This window comes from Maniola jurtina, chromosome 7 (genome assembly GCF_905333055.1).
Source record: "Maniola jurtina chromosome 7, ilManJurt1.1, whole genome shotgun sequence".
Taxonomy (NCBI): Eukaryota; Metazoa; Arthropoda; class Insecta; order Lepidoptera; family Nymphalidae; genus Maniola; species Maniola jurtina.
This window is the reverse complement of record NC_060035.1, coordinates 4,869,205-4,891,362: the sequence shown is the minus strand read 5'-3', so window position 1 is coordinate 4,891,362 and position 22,158 is coordinate 4,869,205. Positions and strand designations below refer to the sequence as shown.

General features: G+C 35.9%; 3 protein-coding genes across 9 annotated transcripts; 2 read left to right on the top strand and 1 right to left on the bottom strand.

The window, feature by feature from the left end:
- Positions 1-4,428: 4,428 nt before the first annotated feature.
- LOC123866717 lies at positions 4,429-5,862 on the bottom strand. The gene has a single exon (XM_045908397.1). It carries the CDS (start codon positions 5,860-5,862, stop codon positions 4,429-4,431), a length of 1,434 nt encoding a protein of 477 aa, XP_045764353.1.
- A 3,586-nt stretch (positions 5,863-9,448) lies between these two features.
- LOC123866620 (band 7 protein AGAP004871-like) lies at positions 9,449-17,246 on the top strand. 7 transcript variants are annotated; one of them, XM_045908283.1, is made up of 8 exons: positions 9,560-9,759; positions 10,126-10,167; positions 10,440-10,540; positions 12,797-12,952; positions 15,305-15,402; positions 15,703-15,864; positions 16,329-16,494; positions 17,084-17,246. In XM_045908283.1, exons 1-8 carry the CDS (start codon positions 9,702-9,704, stop codon positions 17,225-17,227), a joined length of 927 nt encoding a protein of 308 aa, XP_045764239.1. In that variant the 5' UTR covers positions 9,560-9,701; the 3' UTR covers positions 17,228-17,246. The 7 variants fall into 7 exon arrangements, with proteins under 7 accessions (XP_045764236.1, XP_045764239.1, XP_045764234.1 ...); XM_045908277.1 differs by lacking the exon at positions 9,560-9,759 and adding an exon at positions 9,813-10,054; XM_045908280.1 differs by lacking the exons at positions 9,560-9,759; positions 10,126-10,167 and adding an exon at positions 9,449-9,553.
- Positions 17,247-17,879: 633 nt separating this feature from the next.
- LOC123866622 (stomatin-like) lies at positions 17,880-22,056 on the top strand. The gene is made up of 7 exons (XM_045908284.1): positions 17,880-18,058; positions 18,149-18,243; positions 19,180-19,335; positions 19,610-19,707; positions 20,280-20,441; positions 21,355-21,520; positions 21,964-22,056. The coding sequence occupies exons 1-7, from the start codon at positions 18,001-18,003 to the stop codon at positions 22,054-22,056; spliced, it is 828 nt and encodes a 275-aa protein (XP_045764240.1). The 5' UTR covers positions 17,880-18,000.
- Positions 22,057-22,158: the final 102 nt, after the last annotated feature.

The following is a 22,158-nucleotide window of genomic DNA, read 5'->3' as shown; positions in this document are numbered from 1 at the left end:
TAGATAAATAGACGGATAGACGGATAGATAGATAACTACGGAAGGCTATTTTCATTAGTGGACGACGGACGTCCACATAAATAATGAACTGATGAATATTAGCTTTTCAGCAGGGATACCTCAATAGTCATAAGATCCCGAATATAGGCATCATAATATGGCAACCTTAGTCATAAGCCTCATATTTTGCAGAATGCATTCCCATTCAAAATAAACCCTCAATAAATACTAATGCATATTTAGCGGGTGATTTATTGATATAAATCAGCTTTAACAAATGTCTAAACTCAAATCCCATTCGGCTTCTATGAATAAACAATAACGGTTTAATCTAAGATCTATCTATACGCTATATCCACGAGTATATTATACCTACGTGTAATATTACGGTCCGAACCTAAAGGGTTATAAAGTAGGTAGGTATACTTTTTCAAGAAAGAAACAGAATATTTCGTTTGCCCAGATTGTGTAAATTTTTTGCAGTCTAATGAGCAAATTGTCAACTTTGACATTAAATTCAGTTATTCTGAATTTAGTTAAAGCGTTTCAGAAACGTTTCAATATTGAGTAGTAATTTGTTTTTTTTAATTCGTACGTAAAATATAACGTTAAAGCTAAAATATGATTCTTTTTTTTTTTTTTTTTTTTTAACTCTTTATTGAAAAGCTTAGTCACTAAGTGACTATGTCGCTTTTGTTATTTACAATCAACTTCACACTTACATTAACTTACTTACTTCGAATCTTAAAAAATATTCTACTTAACTTATATAGTAATTTAGCTTGATCACACGCAGGAAATGAAAGAAACGTAACACAATCAAAAATATTAAAATTTAAATCAAAAATATTACATAAGCTTAACCTAAACGATTCATTCCGAACACACTCCAACAAGACATGGTAAATATCTTCAATTACTCCACACGTGGAGCAATTGGAAGAATCTGACTTTTTCATGAGAAAGGCAAATTTATTAGTAGGAATGTGTCCGGAGCGAAGCCTAAAAGCTGTAATTAGGTCTGATCGACTGGTTTTGTATTTATCAAACCAACAAAACCTCCATGGTTGGGACTGCATCGTCCTGTACCAGATGCCCTTCTCCCTGGATCGCTCATCAAAATACTCGTTCCAGAGAGAATAACACCTCACTCTTACATGCCAAATAAGATCTGAAAAAAAAGGTTCTAGTGCCATGTTCAGACCATCGAGGCAGGCTTGTTTAGCAAGGGTGTCCACCTTTTCATTGCCGGTAATGTCAACATGCGATGGAATCCACTGTACATAAACAGACTTAGATCCTGAATTAAAATCCAAGATTTGTTTTATAATTTTGTAGGCAATCGGGGAGCCTCGATAAGTCGAGGTGCATCGAGCCAAATGCTGCAGGGCACTTTTCGAATCGGTAAGGATAACAATCCTGCTGACATCAACTGATTCAATGTATGACAACGCTTCTGAAATAGCCAATAGTTCAATAACCATTATACAATGGTTTTGATCGTATTTAAATTTAGAATAGCTATTAGTGTGCTCATCATAAACTGCAGCACCAGATGCGTCGTATTCTTTTGATCCATCTGTGTAAACTGGGTAAAAGCTGTTATAAGAATTTGCAAGAAATTGCTCGACTACTGTTTTTAATTGGTGTGCAGTATACTCTTTTTTAGGTTTATTAATAGAGGGAATATCACATCTAACAAAGTCATTAACATTCAAGTTGCTCACCCAAGTTTCCAGGGAAAACATTTCTAGTTGTCTACTTCTATATATGGGGACAGAATTTAGTTCTTGATGAATCATTACTAATAGAGGTTTACGTTTATTTAACCAATTACTTGGGGTTTCACATAATTGAGATAATTCACTCAGCAGGTCTATCACCTTATTACTATGAAAAGATTTAGCTTTAAACCAAAACTTGCCCGCTAAGTAACGTCTGCGAATATACAGCGGTTGTAGAAACAGCTCGCTTTCCATAGCATGAATAGGTGTTGTTTTAATGAAGTTTCCTATTATTCGCATGGCTCGATTTTGTACCATATCCAGCTTCTTTAGATGACATTTCGCAGCGTTATCGTACAAAAAACTTCCATAGTCTAACCTGCTCCGAATAATAGAAATGTAAAGACGTCGTAAATGCGTAGGGTGGACACCCCAACTAGACCCTGTTAAAATTTTGAAAATGTTTAAAAATCGTAAAACTTTTTGGGTAGTCTCCTTTATATGTTTACTCCAACGTAGCGAGCGATCAAGCCAAAGCCCAAGGTACTTGACATTTTCCACAAGTTCTAGTTGACAATTATCGACCTCAAGGTGTATAGCACTTTGTCTTCTACCTTTCGAGAATAAGCAAATTTTACTTTTAACTGGAGAAATGTCAAGACCTAAATTATTGATTAACTTATTAAATAATTCTAGTGCTATTTGTACTTCGTTTTGAGCACGAGTGAGATTCTTATCTGAATAGTAAATTACATAATCATCAGCAAATTGCGATATCTTGACACTGTGCAAGGACTGAATCTGTTGACATATCTGTATTGTTGCCACATTAAACAATAGCGGAGACAAGGGATCTCCCTGTGCTAATCCTAAACAAGCAGTTCTGCTTATTTCATCGTCATGAATACGAATTTTAAGTCGTCGCTCGTTAAGGAAATTCCATAAATAATCACATATCTTCACACCAACACCATGATCGTGTAATGTTTTCAAAAGCATTGTTATATTGACATTATTATACGCATTATTTATATCGATAAAACAGGCAAGAGTTGTTTGGTTATGGGAGAAAGCCATCTGTATGGTAGACACCAATCGACTTAAACTATCGTGACATGATCTAGCTTTCCGAAACCCTACTGTAGCCTCGGAGAAAAGATTATTATGTTCAAAATACCACTCTAACCTTTTATGTATAATTGAATGAAATGTTTTACACAAACAGGAAATTAGTGAGATTGGTCTAAAAGATGAGCTTAAATTAGGATCTCTGCCTGGTTTTGGTATTGCAATTATTGTTATATCCCTCCATTGCCATGGAACTACATTAAGTGAAAAAAACAAATTATATAGCTGCAACAAAATAAGCAGTCCCTTCTTGGGTAAATTCCGTATCATAGAGTACGATATACTATCACATCCAGGAGCTGTGTTTTTAGATTTGATTGAGTTTTCCACTTCACATATGGATATAGGGCATTCTAACTGTGGGTTGTTAATATTAAAAATAGGGGCTGGTAGGGAAACATAGTCGGGGGTAAAAGATTTTAAAAAAGAATTAGCATTTTCGTTATCAATATAGGGCCTCGAAACTCTGTGACCTTTAAACCAGCGCATGCGATCCCACATTTCTTTAGCGGTTGAAACCTCATCAAGCGACGAACAATCTTTCTGCCAAGACAATGATTCCGCCCTTCGTATTAATCTTTGGGATTCCTTAATCTTGTTTTGAAGTATATCTAAATTAGCTGGGGTAGGGTTTTTTCGAAATTTTGAAAGCGCCAACCGACGTTCAGCAATTATTTTTGATAAGTTTGCATTCCAATAATGCCTAGGGGTAAATTTTTTAGCAGGGTTCTCATTAATTTTAATAATAGGTATGTATTTATCTGCTGCTTCAATCAAATGATTAATAAAAAGATCATATGCTTCTTGGGGGTCGAGGGGTAGGATAAAGTGAGAAAAAATATTATCCAGATAATCCCTATATTTCGGCCAGTCCGCTTTTCTAAAATTTCTTCTTACAGTGGGCTTAAATGATGGATTAAAGTCTATTGCAATTTTAATAATTAGGTGATCACTGCCTAGTGACTCGTTACACACATTCCAATTTAATTTGAGAGCTAAATTTAGAGATGCAATCGATAAATCAGGAGCAGATTTTTGTAACCTACCATTAACGAGCTTAACACGTGTCGACTCTAGATTGTTTAATGTGACAAAGTTGCTTTCAAATAAAGCATCACATATTTGAGTACCTCGAAGATCCGTCCTATTAGACCAGTTGGAGTGATGGCCGTTAAAATCACCTAAAATTAAGCTATCTTTATCCACAATAGACAACACAAATTCCCAATCACTCTGACTTGTTCTAATAGAAGGAGGGCAGTATACAGCAATTATATCTTTTAAAACTGGACAGTTATAAATTTTAACATGCATTAACTCGATACCTGTATTACTCGTATTTAATATGGGAACTGTTTTTGCTTTAACAGATCGATGAATAAAAACTGCAATGCCCCCATAGCCATCCCACCGATCTTGTCGGAAACATTCGTAACCATAAATATTTAAATTTGTATCGACGTCTAACCATGTTTCACATACAACTGCGATATGAATTTTCTCTTGATTTAACAATTGTTTAAATACGACTAATTTGTTTTTGATACTTTGAGCATTCCATTGAATTATTTTTAGACTACTTTCCATTAAATTTATTAAATAATTGTTTAATTAGAGCAAGGCTAGGAAATTTATCTTCAGCAAAAGTTAAAAACCATTCCCATATTAGTTTTAACACTTCTACAGTCTTCTTCGTTGTAGAATATGACTTCATAAATAATATTTCAGCAATTCTTTCAAGTAGTTCAGCACAAGAGGCTTTCTTTTTAGTTGTCTCTTCATCTCCACTTTGTGCAAGATTGTCTTCCGTATCTCCTCTTCTGTTACAAAAATCATCCTCTTCAAATTCCCTATCTTTCTTTTCTTTACCTTTCCTCTTTTTCTTCTTGTTGGATTCATCTCGACGAGAAGTTGTAGGTTTAGGTTCATCACTATAATTTTCTTTAGCAGCTTCGGCATAGCTTCTTTGAGGTAGAGATTCCATAGATTCGGCATGAGATAGGTCAGTATCACAGGATGCAAATTTGGGAAAATCTTTTTGATTCGGCGGAGATGGCGGAGCATACATTGTTGAAGCTTTTTTGTAAGTAACATTAAACTGTGACATTATTTCACGTATTTTTTTCTCTTTTTTGTAGATCGGACATGACTTATTCAGTGACCAATGTGGGCCTGAGCAATTAACGCACTTGAAATTCGTAGTTTCGCAATTATCGTGATTTCCTGTACATTTCGGGCATATAATTTTTTTATTTGGGCAATTATTTTTGCTATGGCCAAAACGCCAGCATTTGGTACATTGCGTGACTGAAAAAACAAACTTTTCGATTTGGATTCTCATATCGCAAACATATACATATGGAGGCACTGCCGTACCTTTGAATCCAAGGCGAATTGTTTCGCTTGGTAACCATCCAGTTTCGTCATCATTTCTTCGCATGAGTCTTTTCACTGACACTAGTTCGTGTTCTGTGCGTATGTTTTCTTTAATTTCTTCTTCAGGTAACTCAATTTCTACATTTCTAATTATCCCATATGATATCCCCACTTCATAAGTTTTTTGTATTCTCCATCCTTTTTCTAAAAAGGTATTACACGAAACCAGTTTTTCAGCGCTTTCTATATTACTAAATTGGATACGGACTTTGTATGGATTAACGTATCTAATTCTAGTGACGTCAGTAATATTTTCGCTACGAAGCAATTTAGCCAACTGAAACTGTTTTGGAATCGACTCCTTAGAGTAAATTCCCACTTCTATTGTATTTTCTTCTTCAGTGTTCTTCTCTGTGTACGTTCTGGCCCTTCTTTTGCCGTGTCTACCAACATAAGTCCATCCATTCGTAGAGTCTGACTCCCTCGCTCTTTTATTCGCCCCTCCTGAGTTAGATTCTTCGTTATTATTCATGTTGGAGTGTCGAGATTCGCCGGACATACTCTCGTCCTCAGGTATAGGTATTTCGTGAGCGTTCGAATCGCGCGCATTATCACCTATAGAATCACTTCCCATTGTTCAACTTTATACGCCCGAGCGACGCCGTCGACTCCGCACGCGCAGACACTGCCGCGAACGCGCTCTTTCGAATACTATCGGAGCAATAAATACACACCCTCGAGACAATACCGCTCTGAGCGAGCGTTCGGTGCGAACTGAAAATATGATTCATTTATATCTTTAAAGTTTATGATGACTTGATCGTAACTTTAACTAATAAAATATAACATTCAATATAAGATTTACAGTTACCAAGGCACCTCTGATAAATAATCCTTATAATCCTTAAAAGGCTTTTATAAAATTTTCAGATACTTTATATTCATGTACCAATAACTTAAAACTAAAACATGAAAAGACGTGAATAAGGGACATCTTATCTAAATACTTCACATGATGGCTACGAAAAGGTATCACAGCCCTGATCAGTTTTAGGATTACTTTCGTAATTAATAATAATTTAAGCTTATTAGGAAAGCACTATAGGTATTAATTGACTGACAATACTTCAATGACTCTACTTCAAACAATTACACCACTATACAGGAAGGGCAGTATGTAATATCTAGATTACATAACTAAGCTATTAGAGCTTTGGGCACCTTTTCTATGACGTTACATAATAATCTGTAACATATATTTCAAAATCAGTTTTAGAGCAAAATGAAGCTTTGAAGTAACGTAAGACAGACAAACTAATTATAGGGTACGAATAATGGAACCACTAATAAAATTACTAACGTGGAAGTATTGTATAACAATATTTTAGTAAAGCTGCCTGAAAGATGCACTTAAATTAACGTCGTATAAAGATGTTCGCATTAGAAGAGACGCAAGATATGCGGGCAGCATAAGTGCTTCAAGTCAGCGCTGACATGATCTCATGATATTATATGCAATCGATTCAGCTAAATTAGAAAACAGTTATTTGCTCAACAAGATAGTAAAGTTCATTTTTGTTGCGATTGCCTAGTAAACTTTTTCATTTCTTGGAAAATGCATGTTTTTTCTCAATATCGTGATCCATTTTCCAACTTTCTTTAGAACTATGCAAGTAATTTGAATATACATAGTAATTGTAGGTAGGTATCTTCGAAGAACACAAAGAAATAAGGCATTTTTCATGCCATGTCTCATCCGACAAATTCTACTGACATATCAGAAAAGTGGCAACTGATAAGATAAGTGATAATACAACTTTCTCTACTTACTTACTCATATATATCTTAGTTTGCTCTACTTTTAAACTTACTAGGTCACAGGTGTTCTACATGTACAATTTATTACTAAGTCCGAGTGGGATTCATTAAATTCATACTTAAATGGTAACCTTCTCCTAACTAACTAGAATGTCGTTAAAATACAAACCTTGTCATTCTAATTTTTTCACGAATGTCAGTAATATTTCTGTTTAATAATTAATAAAGACTTTGTGGATTCCGTAAAAATAATGTATTTCTTATTAAGTACTAGCTGATGCCCGCGACTTCGTTCGCATGGATGTGGGTTTTTTTTTAAATTCCCTTGGGAACTCTTTGATTTTCCGGGATAAAAAGTGGCCTATGTGCTAATCCAGGGTATAATCTATCTCCATGCTAAATTTCAGCCCAATCCGTCCAGTAGTTTTTGCGTGAAGGAGTAACAAACATACACACACACACACACATACAAACTTTCTCCTTTATAATATTAGTGTGATAATCTACACTAATAAAGAGGTAGGTAAAGGTCGTAAGTTTGGATTAGCAGGTAATCGCCGAAACTACTCGTCCGATTTCAATTATTTTTTTACCGATGGTTGTCATTATCCCCGAGTGCTATAGGCTATAAATTATATACACTTAATATGTTTAACGGACTAAATCACGTTAAATGAACTTTTATAAGTAATGTACCCTTTAGAACAATAATAAAGCGAGTGCTATGTATTATATGCCCAAGGCCTAAACTTAGCAGAATTACTACAAGTTACATGACTACGGATCCCTAAAATGTGCATATAATATATCCACTGTACATAAATAGGTAGGTAGTACGCACAGAAGTGTTGCAAAACATAATCTGTGTTACTATACCAAAGAAAAACGACAGCTATTTTCTAATCAAATACATTATATCTGTATGAACGGCATTTTATTGGTTTTATGGAATCCGAGTGCTTTTATATAGAGGCAATTGGATTAAACTAGTTATATCTAAAGTAATTGGATTTCATAGGAACCTACTCTTGTTTTTTTTTGTTTTTAGCCCCCGACCCAAAAAGAGGGGTGTTAAAGTTTTACGTGTGTATCTGTGTATCTGTCTGTGGCATCGTAGCTCCTAAACGAATGAACTAATTTTTATTTAGTTTTTTTTTGATTGAAAGTTGGCTTGATCGAGAGTGTTCTTAGCTATAATCGAAGAAAATCGGTTCAGCCGTTTGAAAGTTATCAGCTCTTTTTTAGTTTTCTTATAGAGCTTTTTGTGTCGGGGGTTTTTTTTAAATTTTAAGGTATTAAACATAATAATAATATCATAGGTCGAAAAAATAAAGCTCCTTTCTGGATATGATATGTCCCTGGTTTTACTTGTCCGATTTCGGTGGTTCTTGTTTTCATTAAAATGGATGTAGGTACCTACATCTGGCGGATCAGGAGTGATGTTGGTAAAGACCTCTTTATTTTTATTTGTTTTTATGTTCTGGTGTCAATACAATTATAAAAATTGGTTTACTTAGGTAAAATTTAATGTAACTGCTATACATGTAAGTTTGCATGGTATGAATACATTTTTTATGGAGCGCCAATAACAAATAGTTGTAATTATAGATTAAATATTTACAATCATTGTGTAATCAAGGTACGAGTAAATGTATCGCAATACCCAAGTACTTAAAAGTATCGCAAAAACGATGTAGCTGTACCTACTCGAAATGCCCTTTTCGCTATATCTATTACATCTGCTGTTAGTTAATTCGGTATGCAAAATGCAAGACAAGTTTATTAAATAAGTGGTCACTAGGTGAAGAACAGAAGTGCAAAGTTCACAACAACTAAGTTGAATATTATAACCGACTAGCTGACGCCCGCGACTTCCTTCGCGTGGATTTAGGTTTTTCGAAATCCCGTAGGAACTCTTTGATTTTCCGGGATAAAAAGTAGCCTGTGTGCTAATCCAGGATATTTCTATCTCCATTCTGAATTTCAGCCAAATCCGTCCCGTGGTTTTGGCGTAAAGGAGTAACAAACATACACACACACACACATACACACAAAAAATATCGTGGATCTCTTTGATTTTTTTGGATAGAATGTAGCAAGTCACTCTCCAGGTCTTTAGCTAAAATTACGTCGATCTCTAGTAGCCTTGCTCCGTTGCGGTGTGATTGAAGGACAGTCCAATAAACGAACACACATTAGCATTTCTACATGCAGTAGTGCTGGGTAGTAATATAAGTTTACATGATTAAATCAGTGAGATCTCTTACAATATTCCTACATTGCTACAAAAAATTCAGACCTAGGCCAAAAATAGCGCCATTCGATCGGGCAAATTTTTCGGGTTACGTTGAAGCAAAAATGAAATTAACTTCTTAGACAGCTGCTCTAATATTAGTAAAGTTATTATCTAAACATCCTAGGATGAAGTATAGTGCTGAGAAACGTTTCACAAACACTTTTCTTGGAGCACCCCGGTCCAGAGAGCGCCCGTTCGCTCAACATGGAAAGTGCGTTATTTATTTATTTTTATCGACAATCTGACCATCCGGTGTTCATCTTAGTACCAATATAGACACCGGTTAGATCACACAGCGGACACTTAAATTGATTGATACGTGAATCAGTCGATGAGCATCGAACGCCCTACCGTTCCACATGGATTTCGGTTGCCACGACAAGGACTCGGGTGAAGTGGAGTGCTACTTCGAAATACGTAAATAAATTTTCAGTAAACGAAACTAAATTCGTTATATTACACATTTTGGATCATTCGCATTGTAATTGATATTTTTAGTTGGATTCGTGTTGTTTTTGGGTCGCGTAAACATACGTGTACCTACTCTTCTGACAGTAAGTTAGTCGGGATGTCAGCGCGAACAGTGCATGTTAGCTGAGTTAAACGTGTTATGAGCATTTACTGTTATCTGTTTAAAGATTTGAATAAATTTAGTTTACGATGCAATCGGAATTGAGATCGGTTAGCACTAGACGTGATAACGTGCCCAGCCGTAAGTAACTGTCCAGTGGGTGAACAAAAATCGTTCGTGTTTTAAAAATTAATAGGAGAAATTCCTTTTAGATTGTGATACGGGTATGACTTGCGCTATCACGATACAAATGCGTAAGTATACTGAAAAAGTGCGTTGTTGAATTAGATATTAAAAGGTAATAAAATGAGAGTGTGCTTTCTAAAAACTCGACCAGACAGACGCTTTATTTTTAAAAATTCAAGTTTTTCGATACTTTTTGCTCCGTTTTAAAATTAAAATACCAATTTGCAAAAGCATTTTCATTTTAAACGGTTTGTGTCTGAAAATCTTGTGTAAGTTAACACTTGAAAACTTACTATAAGGTAAGAATCAACACGTTTTAAAGAGGTTTATTTTATTTCAGCCAATCCTGAAGCTACCGGCTGCGTGGAGAAATTTGCTACATTCTTTTCATTCCTTCTAGTCATTGTCACCTTCCCGTTTTCACTGTTCGAATGTTTCAAGGTACGAGTAATAAACTTACTTATAACATTATGAATTGGAAAGTTCATCTGTTTTTTTTTATTACTTACTGAACCTAAGCTTGAATATAAGCTGTGATAACCTAGTGGTTAGAACGTCCGCCTGCAAATCGGAGGTCGGGGGTTCGATTCCGGGCGCGTTCCACTAACTTTTCAGTTATGTGCGTTTTAAGCAATTAAATAACACTTGCTTTAACGGTGAAGGAAAACATCGTGAGGAAACTGCATGCCTGAGAGTTCTCCATGTTCTCAAAGGTGTGTGAACTCTGCCAATCCGCATCCCAAGTGGCAGACTATGGCCTAAACCCTTCTCATTCTGAGAGGAGACTCGTACTCAGTAGTGGGGCGGAAATGGGTTGATCATGATATTTAACCTACTATAATTCTTTAGAGCGATTTCAGGATGGGTGAAAACTTCATGATCGCGTCACCGACATGCTAATGTTAATAATGCTCGGGTGCCGATGGATGTAAAAATTAAACTAATGTTATTGTTTTCAACAAATTATAATATTTAAATTTTTGATACTACAGTTAATCCAAAATCCAAAAAAAACACTATTTTCACTTCTTCGGAGTCACCACCTGACTGCCAATTATTATTTTGTTTGTTACCTCAAGACCCCACATACAATTTCGATGAGATTAGTCACAATGATTGATTACGTACCTACTGGAGACGGATATAGCTTACAATATTATTCAAAGAAAAAAAACTCGGGGATCATGAGATTTCTAAAACTTAATTCAAGTGAATCAATTATGGATTTATAAACTGTGAATAAAATAAAGCATTGTACCTAAAAGTTCTGGAAGACCTAGTCCGAGTTTTATTAAATCTAAAGGAAAATCTTTTAATTAGTTAATGAATGTGGTCTAGTATTTTGATTTGAAAGTAAATAGGTATGGTTTTCATCAATGACTTCAATTCAACAAACTTCAATATGTTAGTTTTAGCTAGATGCTCAACCAATGAGTTAATGAGTATTCACGAAGAATGCGTGTTAGTTTAAGGAAATCGCACACGGCATGCTAGTGCCGCAAGAGAGGCACATTTCGAATGATTTCAGCAGCATCGACCGCGCTGTAGTGAGCAGAAGACACGTCAGCTCCGAAATGCGTTAATGTCATCAGAAAGTCTTTAAATCCACTCGGTGGGGCTTAATCTTGCTGTGGAGTAGTGACGTCACACGTTTCATAATTTGCTTGCCTCTAGCAGTCTTCAGGCCTCTTGCGGTATACGATCACTTTTATAGGTGTTATGCCCTTGAAGCGTATTTCAAGGGGCTATTTTCAAAGTGAATATATAAAACACGTAATTAACAACCTTATTACGGTAGGATTTATCGGAGAGCTAATAGATTTATACGCAACGTTCGCAAAATAAACTTTTGCGAAGTGAAAATAACATATTAAACAGCAGCGCGGGTTGTTTATACCATATTTATCTCTTGACAGATATACAGGTGTTTTACAGCTATCGTATTTATTTTACGGCCACTTTTTGCATGCTTGGAGGTATTCTGTAGAATGTAGACTAAGTATAGCGGCAAGGCGAAGAACAAGATATTAAAATAATAAATGGAAACTCCTGTTATTTTTCCGATAAATCCATACCATTTCATTATTCCATTTTATGAATATGAATGAGAAGACTTGAATGACTATCCATTCAAATATTAACACGGACACCTTACAAGTTACATAATATGTATATTGTATACCTAATACCCCATGCGCTAGGAAAACCTGTAAGCATTGCATATACCTAATACTTGATCGGAGTGTCTTTAAATATTTTTGATGACTATAATTTTGGAGCAATGATGCAAGGAAACGTAAACTATGACAAACTGTTATGCATTCATGATTAGCGCTTTCAAGACTACATCATTATTTAGGTACCATCTCACCTGACACTAGTCAGGTGAGATGGTACCTAAATAACGATGCAGTGTAAGTTTCCCAATTAAAAACTACCCTATATTATAAATGCGAAAGCGTGTTGTTTGTTGTTTCGTTGGTTTACCTATTGGTTTGTCCTTCAATCACGTCGCGACGGAGGGGCGGATTGGCGTGATTTTTTGCATGGGTATCGTTAAAGACCTGGAGAGTGGCATAGGCTACTTTTTATCCCGGAAAACCAATGAGTTCATCAATGGGATTTTTAAAACCTAAATCCACGCGAACGAAGTCGCGGGCATCAGGTAGTATTTTAAGATATTTTTCGCTTTTTCAGGTAGTACAAGAGTTCGAACGGGCCGTTATATTTCGTCTAGGGCGTTTAAGGAGTGGCGGCGTCCGAGGTCCAGGGCTTTTCTTTGTGTTGCCGTGTGTCGATACATACAGGAAAGTGGATTTACGAACAGTGTCGTTTGATGTGCCACCTCAAGAGGTTTGTGTCTGGCGTTATATTTTATAGCATGTGACAAAATGGTGCTTTGTAATTGATTCGCACATTGAAAACAAAATGGCTTATACAAAAATTAGCAATACTTAGGTATTTTAGGGTCCTTGAATATCGTAATATTTTGAATGAAAATTTTATTATTTTTTAAATATTTCATTAATTCTATCATCATCATCAATCCACCGAAATTAGAAATGAAGATTGTCGGACTTCAGACACCTTTGAAAACATTATGGACAACTCTCAGACATGCAGGCTTCCTCACGATATTTTCCTTTACCGTTAAAGTAAGTGATAGGTATTTTATTGCTTAAAATGCACATAGCTACGAAAAGTTGGAGATGCATGCCTGGGATAGAACCCTGAAGTCCCGACTATGAGACTGACGTATTAACCACTAGGCTATCACCCCCTCCATTTTATCGCCTGGTGCAATTCCATCATAGTCATTATTATCAATACTATCCAAAAATAAATGCATAAGGTCAGTTTTGTTAACCCCCGACCCAAAAAGAGGGGTGTTATAAGTTTGACGTGTGTATCTGTGTATCTGTGTGTGGCATCGTAGCTCCTAAACAAATGAAACGATTTTAATTTAGTTTTTTTTGTTTGAAAGGTGGCTTGATCGAGAGTGTTCTTAGCTATAATCCAAGAAAATTGGTTCATCCGTTTGAAAGTTATTTACTTTTTAGAGAGTTTTGTGTCGGGGGGTTTTTGAATTTATTTACCATGTGTATGTATTTGTAATTAACGTCGTAGACTGCTTTGATTTTTTTGGATCGCTCCCCATTTTGCGATAAAATAAAAATAGCAAAACTTAATGGAAACCCTATCCTGCATCCCGCAAATTATAAACTTGAAGTGAACACATGGCCGCAAACAAAGGCGATTCTGAATTGGCATTGGTATTGAAAACAGTTAACCCAAATGCCGGCTATTCAGACGGACCACTGATTGATGTGCGTATAAACTATCAATCAAAGTTTTACGACGTAATAACAATCGCTTCTTGTTAACCAGTTGTTGCACTGTTCTGGATTATGTGCGTCTATTAATACCGTGATTGTAATATTATTATTGTTAGAAAATAATATAATAGGTACGGACTACGCTAAACTACAGGTTTCGGCAAATAGGTACCTAACTACTTAGTACAATTTTCTTGAAAGTTCTTGGGTTGCTTTATGATCATTTCGAATTATGATACTACCGATGGTGTTACTAGATGTTACTGGTAATTTTCGCTGAAGAAAGATAATTACTTTCAGGAATATTTATAAATAATATTATAGTTGTAGTAATAAATACCTACTATAAATACGATTGTATGTCTGTCTATCTATTTACTAGATACTTATTCACGGCCCATCTGTTTAACCGATTACTAGAATAAGATGCTCGATCTATAAGTAGGAAAGTGTATTGTGGCTTGTTGCATACCTATTGGAATTTTTTATGATTTGAAAATAGCAACTGCTGAGTTTCTTGCTGAGTATCTTTTCAGTAGAATCTGCATTACGAACTGGTGGTAGAGTCACAGCAAGTAGTAGAGGTAACAAAAATAACACCTACAATCTACATGTTCTTCTTGAAATAAATAAATGATTTGATTTGATAAATTCTGCTTATCATGGATGGAAGAAACCACCATGCAGTATTCGTAATACCTGTTTTATACTATAATCGAACTAATTTCATATTTTTGCACCTGTACTACATCATAATTTGTGTATGATCAATGTTTATTTAAACGTGTCGAGATCTGACGCAGGCGACCTCATTTGTAAGCCAGATTTATACATAGGCAGTAAATCGACTTGGGAATCTCAATTTTCATTGTTAAAGACCAGCGCAACCATGATTCAGATATCTATTTCATTATTTTCTTATAAAAAAAATGTCTGACTTCTGAGACAACATTCGCATTTTCGCCGGAAAATATGCACACATTGTCTGTAATGTCTAATCAACTAAAAGGTAGATACTGTCTACAAAAAGGGAAAATAGAGGTTAGCAGGCATACTCATTGAAGAATGGCATAGTATACATTATGTATTACTTCACATGAGGTAAAGTGGCTCCAAAACTTAGGTATGCCAAAGGTTTGGGAATAGCAAATAAAAGACCTTTAGTGAATTCAGTAGATGTTAGTCCCCTAATCGTTGCGAAACTTCGTAAGGAGACTAAGTACGCTAAGAAGTAGAACAGTGTCAATAGAGGTCCATGCCAAAAATATAACACCTTTGTAAAAAATCCGAGTTGAATTGGACGAATCGACAGCTTCATAATAATTAAGTAGGTACACACTAAATATTTTGTAAATCATTCTTTTTTTAGGTGCTCACAAGAGATTCCGTTACTGTAGCAGTAGATGCTGTGGTCTACTACAGAATAAAAGAGCCTTTGAATGCCGTTATTAGGGTTGCTGATTACAGGTAAAAATTAAACTTTCAGTGTGATGTGTGGTTCTTTAAGGAACAAAAAAAATACCTGATTTTACTGTTTCAAATATATTTTCATTTCTGACAAATCGTCAAAGCTTGAAAGCCAAAAGAATTTGAATCAAAACTTTTTGCAAAGTTCTGAGTTTTCTCTCATATTTAAGTGTGTGTCAAAGAGGTTTCGAGCTTTAAGCTAAGCTAATTCAGAACTCCGTGGCTTCAGATGAGCTTGCAAAGATTCACGCGTTGTTGTAAAAGAAATACGATCCTTTAAAATGCCCTACTTCTTTGCAGTGCCTCTACCAGGCTCCTCGCCGCCACAACTCTACGCAACGTGCTCGGAATGAGAGACTTGGCTCAACTGCTCTCCGACCGTGAAGCCATCAGTCACATGATGCAAACAAATCTGGACGTAGCCACGGACCCTTGGGGAGTTGAAGTGGAGAGGGTTGAGATGTAAGAGAACACGTCATTCATGATACCCACAACAGACCATGATAGATCTCTTCTATTATATTTTTTTTTTAGTGCGCATGGACCAAAAACTAAAAACTTTCGAAATTCATAATATACTTACTCAGACTATAATATACCTACTTATAATATACCTACTGCTAAAGTCAGATATTTGAATCAAAATCGGCCTAGCTAGCTGGAATAGGAATTAAAATACCCGACTGAAAAAACCAAGAATGACATTACAGACAGAATTTCATACCAGAGAGGACAAAAGTTAAAGCTAAACCATTGAATTTTTATTTTAAAACTGCACTTTTTCCAATTGTGATTCGAACTCCATTCTTACTCGCTTCTTAATTATATTGGAGGGAGTCATTAGGAAACATACGTAAAAGATCTGTTTTTGTTAAGGTTTCATTATGTAATAACTTATTTTTCAGATCTTTATAAATTGTTTCCAGCAAAGATGTCAGATTACCCGTGCAGTTGCAAAGAGCAATGGCGGCTGAAGCCGAGGCGGACCGGGAGGCTCGCGCTAAGATCATTGCCGCTGAAGGTGAAATAAAGGCTTCAAAAGCTCTAAGAGAAGCTTCACTTGTCATGATTGACAACCCTACAGCTCTGCAGGTAAGGTCTATACTTTTTAATTATTTTTTAGATGTTTTTCTTAGAACGGGAACTGAAAATCGCATTAGAGAGTAAACTAGGGTCATTTGGTTTATAAAATGTGGGCTGTTTGTCAACATAGAAAAATCTTTCGTAAGACTTCGTAAAAGAGAGATTATAATATATTTATTATATAGGTTCCCGAACCAAGTGTCATTTCAAATTGAACCAGATGAACTTCTCTTCGTATGTTATCCCATTCGTAGAAATAATCAGAATTAGGTATATTTTATTATTCTAAAGTCTAAACCATTTTGGTTTTATATTACCTTATTTTTACAAGAGGTGATAGCCTTGTGGTAAACACGTCAGCCTTCTATTCCGTAGGTTGAGGGTTCGATCCCAGGCACACACCTCTAACTTTTCGGAGTTATGTGCGTTTTACGCAATTACAATATATCACTTGCTTTAACCAACAGTGAAGAAAAAAATAGTGAGGAAACTTGCATGCCTGACAGATGTCCATAATGATCTCCAAACATTTCTCATTCTGAGAGGAGAGACAGTGAGTTGATCATGATAATGATGATAATTTGCCTTATTTTTACAGTTACGCTACCTGCAATCACTGAACACGATATCAGCGGAAAAGAACTCAACAATAATCTTTCCGTTCCCAATGGACTTCCTGAAAACTTTCCTGAGTGGAGGAGGAGCGGGCCCCAGCATACCACCGCCACCACTTCCTATCTAAATAAATATTTTAAGTTCTTTTTAGGTGTTTTATTTCTATAAAATGTCTATTTTTCACCAGACCAACTTTCATACAGCAGCAATTTTTTATACATCCACACACACGTACACTCGATAATATTGTCCGCCTTTTGGTGCAGTCAGATAGAAATAAAAAGTTCGTGTATACCTTTGTAGGTAGTTGAAGTTATATTTTCGTATTAGTTCACTCTACTACGTTTCACGACCCTACACTCTTGGAAAACTTTTTGATCAAATAATATAATCTTTACTATTAAAGGAAAATAGTGTCAACTTTAACCTTATTGTCTTTGCCTGAAAGAAAAGTCATAGGAAGCGCCCACTGAAATGGACATAATAAATACAAGTATGCTGGAAGAAGTGTGCCATACGAAATAATAGTTATTTTGGTACTTACGGATAAAATTGACACATGATCTTCATATTGGTAGTTGGTACTAGTTAACAGATCACTAACATTTAGTTCCAGATACGCTCATAGTATGACGCTCAATGCTGCTGACAGCACCAAAATGACGAAAATCAAGTTGCTTCAAAAACAGATCAGCAATCACAGGTCCAGCGTACCTACTTGTCTTCGTAGGTAGCATTGCGCCTGTTGCCTGTAAATATATGCTGTGTAAAATTTGGCATTTACTTTTACTTACTACTTGGTTTTACAAAATTTCTTTTGCTATTGTTAGAAATTCACTTTACTTATCCTATAATTGTGATATTTTACCGCCGCACTTTTTAAAACAGGAACATATTTTTATGATTTACAAAAGGACATTATACATTAAAATGGAACACAAAACTATAGATTTGACTAGTATGTGTAACTTAACATTTGGTTTATTCTTTCTCTTTATTTATTTTTAGCACAGCTGATAGTATTTCTGTTTTCTTTTGATTCCACTAGAAATGTACCGAGAGACCCTAAAAGAAAAACTGTTCAGATTTCTTGCAATTTTCATGATATTCTTGTTTCCGATGACCTTGTTGATTTGTTTTAAGGTAAGCACAAATATGAATTGTATCGCTGAACGTAACTAAGTTATCAACTAATAAATTAATTTTATATTCGATTACACTCAAAGATTTATAAAGCAACGACTTAATTTAGCTCTGATTATTAGGTCTGACTTGAACAATAATTCAGGTTAGGTGGTAAAAGCATAATTAAAATACCTAACTACAGTAACTTGTCCAGTAAATACGAGTCTTACACACATACAGTAGGATAGAGTGCAATAGGCATGGCCCAAGAGACTTAACTTAGTCTTAACATGCGCTGAGAATGGCTATACCCCACTCCAAACCTCCACATATGGTAGACACCCCACATAATATGGTAGACACCCCACATATGGTAGACACCCCACATATGGTAGACACCCCACATATGGTAGACACCCCACATATGGTAGACACCCCACATATGGTAGACACCCCACCACATAATATGGTAGACACCCCACATATGGTAGACACCCCACATATGGTAGACACCCCACATATGGTAGACACCCCACATAATATGGTAGACACCCCACATATGGTAGACACCCCACATATGGTAGACACCCCACATATCGTAGACACCCCACATATGGAAGATATCCCACATATGGTAGACACCCCATATAATGGTAGACACCCCACATAATTTGGTAAACACCCCACATAACCCAATCTCTCCCTAAAGAGATCAGGTATCTAAGAAAAAAGGCACCCACGACCTACATAATAATTACAGATATAATGTATGTACCTACGAGCATTATGGTGAAAATACTATAGGTGGAATATAAAAAATCCAATCGGTCAAAAACCGTATTGCCAACTAACGAAATCTTTTGCCGGTGCAGCACTGCAATAGGTACTCAGATTATATCATGTAATCTTTTTGTGATGTTTATTGCCTTAATTTAGAGATGCATTGTCTGGTAGGTTGTGAAACAGTACAAAAGAGCAGTAATTTTACGTTTTGGACGAGTGAGAAGTGATTCTCCCGCTGGGCCTGGTATCATTTGGGTAGTGCCTTGTACGGACAATATTACATTTATCGATCTCAGGACTCAATCCTTCAATTTACTGCCACAGGAGGTATATATATGTACTTAGTTTAAATTCTATAAAAAGTATTTTATAATTACTACAGGCCTCATTTCTGATTTCTTTTGCGTGGATTTAGGTTTTTTTAGAAACCCCGTGGGAATCCTTTGATATTCCAGAATAAAAAGTATTTAGCTATTAAAGTCCATGGTGCTTCAATTTTTCAATATTTTCACTGTGTTGAGTTATAGCAGGCCTACTCTAAGGGCCTAATTTGACTATTGATTCCGGTGTAAATGTGCCATTGAATTCATTTATATTTCAGATCCTCACGAAAGACTCTGTAACGGTTACTGTCGACGCTGTGATTTACTGTCATGTTCAGAAACCCTTACACTGTTTGCTTCATGTCCAATCATATAAGTACACATATTTTTAATACATTATTTAATTTCACTAATTTTCCATGGTTTTTAAAAATTCAAATCAAATCAAAATATTTTTTATTCAATTAACCTTTTACAAGTACTTTTGTATCGTCTATCTACAACTGGTTCGGAATTCTCTTCCTACCGAGAAGAAACAGCAAGAAACTCGGCGGTTTTTCGGCGTTGAAAGAAATTCTGTTACAAGTTAGCCCTTGAATGCGATCTCACCTGATAGTAAATGATGATGCAGTCTACGATGGAAGCGGGCTAACTTGAAAGAGATATGGCATTTCATGAAACCCCTGAATCGGTTTCTAGACGGAGCACGGCTTTGCGGGTAAGGTTGTAACTAGCCACGCCTGAAGCCTCCCACCAAACCAGTTCAGAGACAATTTAGAAACCATAAATTCAGAATTAACCCCTGATGGGAGTCAACCCCAAAACCTCCCACTGTATAAGACCAGGGAGGTCATCAAAATAGTAGATTATCCTAAATAATTTGTCTATTTTCCATGGTAGTACGTAAATTTTTCGATACCTACCTACTTATTTTTGTGACTGTTACAGATACGCGACAGAGCTATTGGCTATCGCTATTTTAAGAAATATTTTGGGTCAGTACACACTGTCGGATCTGTTGACAAACCGTGAATCAATCAGTGTTTCGATTCGCAATGAAATTGATAAAGGAACCGCCGAGTGGGGCGTTGAAGTGGAACGCGTGGAAATGTAATAATCGTTCATAGAAATACTTCACCTTGATTGTAATCTTGTTGTCATTTCCATTATCATTAACTAACTGATGGCCGCTACTCCGTGTGGATTTAGGTTTTTAAGAATCCCGTAGGAACTTTTCGATTTTTCTGCAATAAAAGTATTCTTATGTCCGTCCCCGGGATGAAAGCTATCTCTGTATCAAGTTTCGTTGAAATCTGTTAAAAAGATCTTTGAAAACCTAGCCTGACAGAAAGACACACTTTTGCATTATTAGGGGTATAGATTGATAACAATTTAGAGAAACCCTTAATATTTCAATCAATCGATACCTATATTTTCGTTATTTATTAGATCTATTTTTATAGCGGTGATAGCCTCGTGGTTAACACGTCGGCCTTCCAGTCGGGGAGCCTGAGGTTCGATCCCGACCTTACTTTTCGGAGTTATGTGCGTTTTAAGAAATTAAGCATCTTTTGCTATAACGCTGTAGGAAAATATCGTGAGGAGTCCTGCGTGTGAGTTCGCCATAATGTTCTCAAAGTTGTGTAAAGTCTATACTAATCTGCACTTGGTCAGCTTGGTAGACTCATTCCATACCCTTGTCATTCTGAGAGGAGACCCGTCGAATGGGTTGATGATGATGATGATCTTTTTAGCTGGCATGAATAAACTACAAAAGCACTCATATAAATGCGGAAGTGTGTTTGTTGGTTTGTCCTTCAATCACGTCGCAACGTAGCAACGGATCAAGGTAATTTTTCCAGGGATATAGCTAAAGACCTGGTGATTGGCACAGGCTACTTTTCATTCCCGAAAATTAAAGAGTTCCCTTAAGATTTTTGAAACCTAAATCCACGCGGGCGAAGTCACGACCATTAAGTCTGAAAATATTTAAAAAAAATGTATTATATCTCATTAAACACAGAAAGGATGTAATATTGCCTTTTGATTTACAAAAAGCAATGGCAGCGGAGGCTGAAGGAACTCGAATTGCCAAAGCGAAAATCATAGAAGCCCAGGGGGAAATAAAGGCTGCAGAAAATTTAAGAGATGCCTCAAAAATCATGCTCGAAACTCCGCAAACCATACTTGTAATAATACATTTTCTTTTATAACCGATTTATATATGGTAGAATCTATAAAGTATCCAGCAGGATTTTTTTACTGTACTTACCTATTGCATGGACCTATATTGATAACAAACTGGATACCTATAGGAAAATATAAAGTCCTTTGAAAAATTCTCCGGAAAGAGAGGCATAACTCCCGATCAAGGTACCACGAATCAAAACCTGATGAAGGATTTTGAAAAAAACCATGAGGCTTTTTCCTCTGGATTTTATTTTTAAGGACTTTTTTCGGAGCTTTTTCCAGGGAGGTTTTATTTCCGCCTATCGCTTAAACTACGAAAATGATATTAGTGATTTATATCTGTAAAGAGCCTTTCCTGCTGACATATTTTGTTCCACCTTGTATTTATCATTACGTATTACGTTGGCAACAATCTTACTGAATCACGCTGTTATTATTTCAGCTCAGATATTTGCAAACCTTAAATTTTATTGCATCGCAAAATAAAACATCAATTTTATTCCCATTTCCAATATCGATTCCCGAACAACAATGATTTCCAAGTCCTCTGCTCCTTCTACAATTTATTCAAAAATATTAACTGGATGGAAAATAAAAAAATAAGAACTTTTTTGACAAAGTTCGTTGAAATCTAGAA